General features: G+C 67.8%; 1 protein-coding gene across 3 annotated transcripts; it reads left to right on the forward strand.

The window, feature by feature from the left end:
* Positions 1 to 3,224, forward strand: REEP4 (receptor accessory protein 4). Of its 3 annotated transcripts, none has more exons than XM_086477277.1 (8): positions 1 to 32; positions 1,694 to 1,766; positions 1,839 to 1,915; positions 2,015 to 2,135; positions 2,276 to 2,389; positions 2,646 to 2,781; positions 2,870 to 3,069; positions 3,159 to 3,224. In XM_086477277.1, exons 1-8 carry the CDS (start codon positions 1 to 3, stop codon positions 3,222 to 3,224), a joined length of 819 nt encoding a protein of 272 aa, XP_086333403.1. The 3 variants fall into 3 exon arrangements, with proteins under 3 accessions (XP_086333403.1, XP_086333404.1, XP_086333405.1); XM_086477278.1 differs by having other exon boundaries at positions 2,897 to 3,069; XM_086477279.1 differs by having other exon boundaries at positions 2,646 to 2,770; positions 2,904 to 3,069.
* Positions 3,225 to 11,297: the final 8,073 nt, after the last annotated feature.

Consider the following 11,297-nt stretch of genomic DNA (forward strand, 5'->3'; position numbering starts at 1 on the left):
ATGGTGTCCTGGATGCTCAGCCGGGTGATTGTGTGAGTGGGGGGGGGGGGGGTGGTTTCCTCCCTCCGGGTGGGGGGGGGGTGTGGGTGTAGCGCTGAGCCCCCTCCTCCCCTTTCCCTGGGTCCCCGTTTAACGGGCAGCCCCCCCCCCCCTGCGGCGGGGGGCAGGGGTTGAGGGCGGGGGGGGGGAAGTGTCTGCTGGTGGGCGACCTGAGGTGTGCTTGTATGGGGGCACCACCCCCCCCCAAACATCCCCCGCCCCCCCCAAACATCCCCCCCCCCCCCCCCGGAGGTGGGTCCCGGAGCTGCCCCGGGGGTCCCTGGAGGGTCCCTGTATCCAGCACTGGCAGCCCCCCCCACCTCAGGCCCGTGCTGTGGCCAGCTGGGCTGGGGGGTTGGTGGCCAAGCGTGCCCAAGGGGGTCCTGGTGGGGTGGGGGGTACCCACAGCCCCGTCCCTGGGGTTAATGGGGGGGTGCGGGGTACCCACGGCCCCCTCCCTGGGTGGGGTTAATTAATGGGGGGGTGCGGGGGGTACCCACAGCCCCGTCCCTAGGGTTAATAGGGGGGTACCCACGGCTCCCTCCCTGGGGTTAATGGGGGGTGCGGGGGGTACCCACGGCCCCCTCCCTGGGTGGGGTTAATGGGGGGGTGCGGGGTACCCACGCCCCCTCCCTGGGTGGGGTTAATGGGGGGGGGTACCCACGGCCCCCTCCCTCGGTGGAGTTAATAGGGGGGTGCAGGGGGTACCCACGGCCCCCTCCCTGGGTGGGGTTAATTAATGGGGGGGTGCGGGGGGTACCCACAGCCCCGTCCCTAGGGTTAATGGGGGGGTACCCACGGCTCCCTCCCTGGGGTTAATGGGGGGGTGGGGGGGGTACCCACGGCTCCCTCCCTGGGTGGGGTTAATGGGGGGTGCGGGGGTACCCACAGCCCCATCCCTGGGTGGGGTTAATAGGGGGGTGCAGGGGGTACCCACAGCCCCATCCCTGGGTGGGGTTAATGGGGGGGTGCAGGTGGTACCCACAGCCCCATCCCTGGGTGGGGTTAATAAGGGGGTGCAGGTGGTACCCACAGCCCCATCCCTAGGTTTAATGGGGGGGTACCCACGGCCCCCTCCCTGGGTGGGGTTAATAGGGGGGTGCAGGGGGTACCCACAGTCCCATCCCTGGGTGGGGTTAATGGGGGGGTGCAGGTGGTACCCACAGCCCCCTCCCTGGGTGGGGTTAATGGGGGGGTGCGGGCTTCTGGCTGACGGGGGGGGGAGGGCTCGGCTGAGTCACCGAGGCGCGGGGTGCGTGTTCGGCGGTGGCACCTCGCCCACGTGCTGCGGGGACACGGCGAGGCCCGAGGCTGGCGCTTGGCGTCGCTCCGGCAGGGCTGGCGGCCGGCGGGGCTCATCCTTCCCTTTCCGAGGGAGCTGAGCCTCTGCCGAGCCTGCGCCGAGGCCTCCCCGTCGCCGCCGCCGCCCCGACAGGTCGGGCTGGTCCCCGCGGAGGTGGGCGACGGCTCCGGCGCTCGCAGCCGCCTCTCCGGGCTGGTGCCGTCGTTTTTTTCCCGGTGGCTCCGTGGCCGTCATGGTGCTGGAGAGGCTCAAGGCCGAGCTACGGCGCTGGGGCAGGCGGCTCTGCTGTTCCCTGCTGCTGCTGCTCTACGCGGCGTGGCCTGCCTGCCTCACCCCCCCGCTCCGTTACAGGCTGGTTTTCGGGATGCTGTACCCTGCCTACGCTTCCTACAAGGCTGTGAAGACCAAAAACATCCGGGAATACGTGAGTAGGGCGCGTGGGCAGCTCCTTCCCGGGCTCCAGCCCTGCCCTGACAGGCTCTCCCCCTCCCTGCAGGTCCGCTGGATGATGTACTGGATCGTCTTCGCGCTCTTCATGGCCACCGAGACCTTCACCGACCTCCTCATCTCCTGGTGAGGCTGGCGTGCGGGCACCGCCGCTGCGGGGGGATAGTGGGTCTTTTGGGGTCCCTTTGCCCTGGGGGAACCCCGTTTTCTCCCCCTCTCTGGCAGGCTTCCCTTCTACTACGAGGTGAAGATGGCGTTTGTCGTCTGGCTGCTCTCCCCCTACACCCGGGGGGCCAGCCTGCTCTACCGCAAGTTCGTGCACCCCACGCTGTCCCGCAAGGAGAAGGTAAGGGTTGCTTGACCCTGGGATGGGGATGAGGGGTCCTGTGTGCCTTGAGGGGGTTGCTCAGCTCGCTGAGCCGAGCTGGGGATGTCCTGGGACGGGGTGCTGAGCGCCCTCGGCACCGCCACGGCTGTCTTCGGCAGGAGATCGACACGTACCTCATCCGGGCCAGGGAGCGCAGCTACGAGACGATGGTGCGTTTCGGCAAGAAGGGCCTCAACCTGGCGGCCACCGCCGCGGTCCAAGCGGCCACCAAGGTACCGGCAACGGGGCAGGACCCCCCCCCCCCTCTGCTTCCCTGGGGGTGCTTCGGCCCTGGGGGTGCTTCGGCCCCGGGGATCCCCGGAGGAAATTGCCACGGGGGCAGGTGTGCCAGAGCTGGGGGCGCTCTGCCCGGTGGGATTGCGTCCCCCTGGGGCTGTTGGTGCCTGGGAGCCCCGGGGTTTTGGGGTTTGCCCCGTGGGGGTCGCTGCCATCCACTCTGTGTGTGTGTGTGTGTGTGTCCCCTCCCAGAGCCAGGGCGCGCTGGCCGGGCGGCTCCGCAGTTTCAGCATGCAGGACCTGCGCTCCGTCCCCGACGAGACCCCCGTGCACTACCGGGACCCCCTGTACCTGGAGGAGGAGCAGGAGAACCACCCGCAGCTCCTGGGTGAGCTGGGGAGGGGCTGGGGGAGTGGATCACAGGGGGTGGGGGAGGCTCCAGCGAGGCCCGTGGAGGCGGAGGGCCGTGCTGGGAGCTGTTGGGGTGCCCCCCTGTCCCCCAGCCTACAGCACGCCGGCGGGGGGCCGGCAGTACGAGAGCGAGACGGAGGACGAGGAGCTCTGGTCGGACTCGCAGGTCTCTGATCCTTCACCCCCCGGCCGGGATCCCAAGCCCCTCGCCCGCAGCCAGAGCCTGCGCACGGCGAAGAAGAAGACCACCACGCTGGGCAAAGAGGTACCCGGGGGCGGGGAGAGGCGGTGGCGTGGGGCTGGGGCGAGGCGGGGGGGGATCTGACCCATCCCTCCCCTCCCTCCCCTGCCCAGGGTTCTTCTCGGCTCCTGCGCAGCCGGGTCAGGAGGAAAGCGGCTCCGCCGGAGCAGGACAGCTAAGGGTGTCGTGTCCCCCCCCCCCGCCCGGGGGGGGAAGCCCCTGCCAGGAGTCTTAAACACGAGTTTGCTGCTGCAGCACCAGGAGGGGGGGAGCCCCCTGGGGTTGGGGGGGAGCCCCCTGGGGTTGGGGGGGGTTCCCCCCCCCTGCCTTGATGCTGTAAATACCTTCTGTGACCTCTGCGCCTGCACTGTGCACCTCTGGCTGCCTCAGGGAGGGGTGGGGAGGGCGGCTCGACCCCCCCGCCCCTCCCCCCCCCCCCCCCCTCCTCCTGGACCCCACTGCTGCAGGTCAGCGCTGGCACCTCTCCCCGGGGGACCACCCCTCTCCTCCTTCCACCCCATGAACACTACAGGCTCATGCTGGAACCCCCCCCCCCCCCCTCCGTCTCCTGCTGCTAGGATGCCTTGCTCCCCACCTCCCCTCTCCTCTGGGAGCCACCGAGGGGACGCGCCTTGTCCCGTCTGTCCCCTGAAGCCAAAGACACAGCCCCTGGCCCAGGCCCACCCCCTCCCCAGCTGCAGGCTGGCACACACCCCCCCCTTCCCCAATACTTGAAACTGGGGCGACTGCGCCCTGCCCGGCACCACGTGGCTTTTAACCTTCTCCCCTCCCAGATTTTGGGGGGTTTTTGTAAGTGGAAAAGAGGAAAAAAAAAAATAAAAATAAATGTTATTTCAGACTTTCAGAAACAGGAGTTGGCCCCGTTTTGCTTCGTCCCCTTCCCCCCCCCGTTGCTGGGGCTGCGTGGGACCCTCCGGGGGGCGGGGGGCTGTGGGGAGGGTGCGGTGCTTGTTCTCTGTGGGGCAGAGCGAGGGTGCAGGGAGGGAGGTGGGTGCTGGGGGGCAAGGAGGCGTCTCAGCCCCTCCTTGCAGTAGCCACGTCCCCCACGGCGTGGCAGCAGCAGCCGTGACCCCGCTGGGACACCCGAGGGGGGTGTGTGGGTGTGTGTGTGTCCCCCCCCCCCCGCCCCGGCACACAGCCAGGACCGCAGACAGATGTCCCCGTCCTGGCCACCAGCCTCGGCTTGTCCTGCTGGCCCCAGCCCTGGGGTGGCTGCCCTCTCCCTGCCTGGGGGTCCCCAATCTCACCTGGGCTTGGTCTCTGCTCCTTTTGCTCCTTCCCCTGGGGACTTGTCCCCTGCCCAGGTGGGGCACAAATCCTCCCTAGGGCAGGCAGGGTGGCCCGAGGTGACGCTGCTGCTCGTGTCGCCTCTCCTGCCCCCCGGCAGCCCTCCTGTCCCCCCGTGCCCTGCTCTCTGGCATCAATCCCCTCGCTCCCAAATCCTTCCTGCCCTCACCCCTCAGGCCAGCTTTTATTTTTAGCCCCCTGGCTGCTTTTCTGTCTTTGGGGGGGGGGTGGTGGTGGTGGTGGGGTGTGTGTGTGTGTGTGTCTTCTCAGGGCAGGGAGAGCGTCTGCCCCTGCCTGCAGCCCCCCCAGGGGAGGCAGAGCTGGGCAGGGGGGGGGCCGGCCCGGGGCAGGCAGGGGTGTTGGAGCAGATTAGGTGGAGGTGGCTGGATTAGCCATGTAAAATTGTCTCAGAGACGATTACTTAAAGCAGCGGAGAAGGAAGGCTGGGTGGGGACAGCGCAAGGGCCAGGGGGCTGCCCGTAATCCCCCTAAAGCCGCTTAGGGAGCGCGGTTCCTCCAAGGATACGGGCCCAGGGAGGCTGCTGGGGCTGCCCCCCCCCGGGTGTCGGTGCTGGGATGCCCAGCTGGGTCCTGGGGGTTCCTTCAGGGTGGGGTACAGCACCCCCTTGGGCGGGGAGGAGGCTGGGAGGGAGCTGGAGCCTGAGCATCGTCCGTCCCCAGGGGTCAGTGGGGACCCGCTGTGTTTCCCGGCTTGGGGAAACTGAGGCACCCAGTGCCTTCTAAGAGCTGGGAAGGAAACCAGGGAGTCCTGGGGGCACCACCCCTGTTTTGGCAAGTGTATTCCCTGGGGGAAGGGGGTGACCAAAGCTGCCCAAGGTGGTGCAGCCCGTGTTTTCCCCCCGCTCCCCGGGGCTGAGGCAGCCCCCTCCGGTGCCAGCGCTGATCCCAGCTGTGTCAGCTCGCAGGCCTGTGCCAGGCTGCAGTCAGCAAAGCCGTAATCTCCCTCGGCTGGCAGCTCCCCAGCCCGGCAATTAAGTGGCTGACCTGAGCTTGCCCAGCTCCGGGGAGACCTTATTCCCCCCTTTCAGGGCTTAAAGCAGGGGGGGGGGGTGTGACAAGATGGGGACAGGCTTTTTAGCCGGGTCTGTGTCGCGATAGGACAAGGGGGAATGGTTTGAAGCTAAACGAGAGCAGATTTTAGACTAGACATAAGAAATTTCATACAATGAGGGTGGTGGAACGCTGGCACAGGCTGCCCAGAGAGGTGGTCGATGCCCCATCCCTGGGGACACGGTCAGGTTGGACGGGGCTTCAGTTGAAGACGTCCCTGCTCGCTGAAGATGTCCCTGCTCCTTACAGGGGGGGCTGGATGACCTTTAAAGGTCCCTTCCAACCCAAATTATTCTATAATTCTATTATTTCCTGCTAGGAAGGCATTAGCAGGAGTGAGGGTCAGGTCAGCAGCCCCACTGTGCCCCCCACTCCCCTCCCCGGGGTTTCCCTGCGCTCCTACCTGCATCCCCGAGAGCTGCCGGGGGGACTGGGTGACACTGGGGTGTCCCCTCTCCCGGCGGGACAGGGATGTGTCCGAATCTCCAGGGAAGCAGGCTACCAAACCCGGGACAGGCACGGCTCGTTCCTGGGGGGGCAGCAGCCCGGAGGTGGCGCGGCATTGGCACCGCCAAAGGCCAGTGCTCGGGGGGGGGGGGCTGTGCCGTGGCCGGGCACTGCTGGGGGTGGCAGCCCCACCACTGCCCCGGGCTCTGCCCCCTCCCTGGGGAGCGCTGGGGGCCGTTACTCACCAACTGGACCCGCCGGCCAGACCCCAGGGAACCGCTGGTTGCTTTGGGTGCTGCCCCCAGCGCCCCACCGCACCCACCCCTCATGCATCCCCCCAGGGCTGGGCGCCGCCTGAGCCCCCCAAACCCCATGCTGGTGGCACCGAGTGACCCTGCAACCCTCCCCCCCCCCCCCTCCCTCCTTGCCCCTTTCCCAGCTTGTTTTACCCCACAGCAGCCAACCTGGGGGCTGCTGCCTGTCTGGGGATGCTGGTACCAACCTTGGGGCTGCTCTCATCCCCCAAAGCTGGCTGTTTCGGGGGTTCCCTGGCAGAGCAGCCCCCTCCCGCAGGCTGGCCCCTCTGCAGCAGGGGTCTGGGTGTCCCCAAACCTTCGGCCTCGCCGCCTGAGTCGGCTGCTGCAGGCGGGAGCCATGTGAGGCCGCGCACACATGGCTCCCCGCGCGGCGCAGCGCTGTATTTTTAGCAGACGGTATCAAAAGCATAATTATGTCTGTTGTTTAAATGCAGCCTCTTTTCTCTTTTTTTTTTTTTTTTTTTTTTTTTTTCCCTTTCTGGCAGCCCCGGGGAGCTTTCAGCTGCCTCCCCGCCGCAGAGGGCAAGGAGGCGTGATGCGGAGCTGCAGGCAGCGTGCTGCCTGCGGGCAGGGGGCTCGGCTGGGCAGGGGCTGAAAGCCCCCCCCCCCCCGCCCCGTCCCATCCCCATCCCCGCCGGGCAGGTAAGACCTTCCTCCCCCTCCGCCCTATAGTGGGGGGATACACAGCACCCCTCTTGCATTTCCCCCCCTCCCCCCCCCCCCATCACATCCTCAAACGCACACCTACCCCCCGCCCCGGGCTGGCGTCACCCCACTGGTGAGGAAGAGGATGGAGGAAGAGGAGGGTGGGTGGGAAGCAGCGAGGTGGCAGGAGGGGCCGGGGAGGGGGGCGTTTGAGGTGACAGGAGTGTGGGAGGACACGGCTGAAGGAATGCTGCATTCCCCTCTCCTACACACACACACACACACACACACCCCCTCCCTCCTTGCAGCTGCCTGTCCCCCTGGGGACCTGTCTGTCCCCAGCCAGCCCTGTTCAGCTGGCACCGAGGATGACTCCAGCTCCGTGTCCCAGGGCTGGAGCCGTGTCCCCGCTGTGACACCAAAAGCTTTTACCTGGGGATTTTGGGGGACCCATGCAGCATCACCGGGTACCAAAGGGAAACTGAGGCACGGCCTTGCCCTGGCAGGGCTGGGCGGGGGGGGGGGCTGCCCATCGTTCGTGCCAGGAGCCGGGGGCCAGCCTGCCCGTCACCGTGGCTGGCCGGTGGCGGGGCACCCCGGGAACACGGCGAGGGCAGAAAAGGGTCCCGGGTGGAGGGTGGGGGGACACCCCGGCTGCTCCCAGGTCGGGGCTGTCGGGACCCCGGGGGAGCGGGCAGCTGCCTGCCCTGCCCGTGCAGGTGGCAGAGGGCTGCCCGTGTCCCTGGCTGCCGTCCTAAGCCTTTGGCCCCGGGAGTGACCTTTTAATGACATCAAGGTATTTGAAGCCGGTCGCTGGCGCTGGGCTGGGTAAACAGGAGTCCCGGGTGGGGAGGGGGGAGCCAAGGGGGGGTGGCACAGGGTGGGCACCGTGCCCCCCTCGCTGGTGCTCGCCCGGCTGGCTCATCCAGCCTGTCCTACCCCCCTTCCCTGGGATGAGGAGGAAGGATGCGGGGAAGGGAGCACCCAGCCCCGGGTCCTGCATCCCCCTGAGCATCCCCACCACCCCCCCCGCCCCCGCCGTGCGTGGGGCTGGCAGCGAGCACGGGGGAGGACACCAGTGAAGGTGGGTGGGCCACCATGTCCCCGTCCCCGTGTCCCCCCCGCCCCCCCCCGGGTCCCTCCTGATGGGAAACGAGCTGCCTCCATCTCCTCGCCCCATCCCATCCTTCACCTTGAGGGCGTGCAGCATCCATCCACCAGCTGCCCTGGGGAAGGGGTGACCCGTGCTGCCCTCCCCTCTGCAGCGAGGGCGGGGAGGGGGGGGGGGGGGTCAGAAGGGCAAGGGGTGTAGGGGGGGGGGTATCAGGGTGCAGCCCCCCAGCCTCACCGAAGTGGCTCATCTCTCCTCAGCAGCGAAGCGAGCGGGATTAGCCGTGCTTACTCACCTCCCCGAGAGGAAAGCGGGAGATTAGGGCCAAGAGCAGCATCCGACCCTCCGGTGGCGAGGCCGTACCGGCGGGGCGGCTGCCCAGGCCCCGGCGTACCGGCAGCCAGGGCTGGAGGGGAGCGCAGGCTGCCAGAGCAGTTGGGCTGTGGCCCTAATTCCCAGAAAGCTGCTCGTGTGGGAGTGAGTGTCCTCCCGTGCCCTCCCGCTCCGCCGCAGCCTCCAGACTCCTGAAGGTTTGACGTGGGGATTTTTTTTTCTTTCTTTTTTTTTTTTTTTTTTCTCCCTTCCTTCTTCTTATTTTTTTTTATTTATTTATTTTTTTTTTTAAGCACCGGGTGCAGATTAGCGAAAGCTCTCGCGGCCATCGCGCCCGGTGCTGGGCAAGGGAGGGGGGGGAACGGGGCTGCCTTCCTCTGCCTTGCGCCCTCGTCTTCCTCACCTGCGCCACAGTGGAGGCAGGTAGGTGCGAGCTGGGCTCGGTGCTGGGGCTGGGAGGAGGAGGAAGGAGGAGGAGGAGGAAGGAGGAGGAAGGGCTGGAGCACTGGGGATGCAGAGAGAGCTGGAGGGGAACCTGGGCGAGCCGGAGAAGGAGCGTGTTGGGTCCATTTTGCATGAGAAAAAAAGCTGGATTTCAGGCTGCTTTCCCAGCCAGAGGTGGTTTTGTGGGTCTGGGGGCTGCAGAGCACCCCGGGGTGCCTGGAGCCAGGCCAGGCAGGGGACGTGAGCACCAGGATGGGGCTGGTAGGCTCCTCGGCTGCCAGAGCAGCAGCACAGAGCGGGACTGGTGAGTGACCAGTGAGCCTTTTGCACAGGGACCCCCGTCCATCCCCCTCTCCCCAGTGCTGGAGCATCCCAGGACCCCCCTGACCTGCGCAGCCACGCATCCCCCCCCCCCATGGTCGCAAGGGACACCGCAGGGGACGGTGTCCCTCCACCCCAGCGTCTCTCTCCAGTTCTGGGGTGTCGAGCGGGGCAGGGATGCCAAGGATTCTAATTCGGGAGCTTCCGGCCTCCCGCGGCGTCTTTCTGGCCAGCGCTTGGCTCGTGGGTGTTCGCAGTCCCTCTGCTCGCCCTCTGATTTAAGGGAAAAACCAGAGAGACTGGAGCTTTGGGGCTGGCTGTGCCAAGCCACCAAGTCAGAGCACACCCCCCCCCTTCGCCTCCCCTGCCCCAGTGGGGGGGTTTCTCTCCCAGCAAAGCCTGAGCTGGCAAAAACCAAACCCAGCCTGGACATCCCCCCCCCCCCCCGACCCTGGACTGTGCTGGGGGACCCTCCGTGGGTCGTGCTGGGACAGGCAGGGAGTTGGGGGGACCCTGGCTGGAGCCACTGTGCCGCAGGAGGCAGGCACGGAGCCCGCTCCTGGGGATGGGGCAGGATGGTGGCCAAGCCCCAGCAGAGCTTGCCAGCAGTGTGGCTACCCCACGAGGGCTATGCTGGCCCCGGGGGGAGGCTTCGCGAGGACTTCGAGCTCCCCGGCGCTGGAGGAGCATCCCTGGCGTGTGGGGAGGGTGCCCAGTGATGCTGCCCCAGTGCAGGGTGGGAAATTCCCTCCTGCATCCCCCCTTGCTCTTCGCTCTGCCTCCGCGAGGGCCGCTCATGGCCCCCTCCTCAGGGCCTGCCAGCATCAGGGGGGACGTGTCCCTCCCTCTCCCCGCTTGAGCCCTTCCCCGTCGCTCCCTTGGCACCGCCGCAACGCTCCCCATCGCCCTGGGCATCCGCTGACCCAGCCGGCCGTGCCAAGATGCTGCAGATCCTTCCTGGGGTCCGTCCGTCCGTGTCCGTCCCCCCCCCCGGCTGCCAGATCCCCCCCCACGCCAAACCCTGCTGGAACCATCATCCCCAGGGAGCGGCGGGAGGGAACGGGAAGAGGGTTTGTCTTTCAGCACCTTCTCATCGCAGGAAGGCGCGGGCTCGCCCACGCCCCGAGCCCTGTCTGGGTCCCCTCCCTGTTCCCTGGCACCCAGTGGGTGCAAGCGAGCGGCCGCCGGGCACCGTGGGCGCCCCCCCCCCCCCCCCGAACCCTCCCCTCTGCGGTGAGCGGAGCTCGAGGGGACCCCACGATGGGTTCCTCCCACGCTGGAGGTGGGGTGGGGACAGGTGGACATCCATTGGCATCGCCAAGGCACCCTGGCGGCACCCAGCACCCTCACCCCACGGCCGGCGAGGGTTAACCACGGCTCCTTGCTCTCACACGGCAGCTGCTGAGCTGTAACGAAGCCCGTGGTCTGATGTTAATCACGCTGCTCGGCTCATGAGGGGCCGTGGCCTGCCCTCACCCCATCACCCCCAGCCCCGCCAGCCCCCGGGGTGCTGTGCCGAGCCGTGCCGTGCCGTGCCGTGCCGGGGGAGGCTGTGGTTTACGTAAGGCGTGCGAGCTGGGCGCGGGGTGTCCCTGGGACACGCACGTTGCATAAACCTGCCTGGGCACGGCTGGCACCGGTGTCCTCATGTGTGTCGTCGTCCATCCCCCCCCGCCCCCCCCAAGTCCCTTGCTGGGATCCCCAAAAAATGGGGTGCCCACTTTGAGAGGGGGGGGGGAACGCGCTGCCTGCCCCCTAGCTGGAGCACCATCCTCCCCCTCCACGGGAGGTGGTGGGTTTGGGGTCGGTGGGGCTTGCTGCGGGGAGGTACTGGTGCTGGGGGGGGGGGGGGGGGTGTGCAGGGAGGGGGGGGGATGCTGTGAGAGCAACGGTGGGGTGAGGGGTCCCAGCAGGAGGTGGGCAAGCCCGGTGGGCTGCAGGGATGGGGTTTGAGTGGCACCAGGTGGTCCTCAGCCCTGAGGACGTCAGCATCGGGGTGCCCGTCAGCCCCTCGGCACCCCTTGGCTCACCCCCCTGCCCGGCTGTTGTGGGCTGTGCAGCCAGGACGGGAGGCAGAGGAGCTCTGCCTTCATCCCAGGCAGCCGGAGCAGGGATGGCAGCAGGGGGACAAGGCTCAGCTGCAGGACAGGGTGACCCCGGACTGTCGCGTGGGCGAAGCGGCGGCGTGGGTTTGGCCAAAACTGAAGGGGTTGAGAGGCCCCCGAGGACGCCCAGCCCGCGGGGTGGCTGCGTGC

This window comes from Leptosomus discolor, chromosome 23, assembly GCF_034619465.1.
Source record: "Leptosomus discolor isolate bLepDis1 chromosome 23, bLepDis1.hap2, whole genome shotgun sequence".
Classification (NCBI taxonomy): Eukaryota; Metazoa; Chordata; class Aves; order Leptosomiformes; family Leptosomidae; genus Leptosomus; species Leptosomus discolor.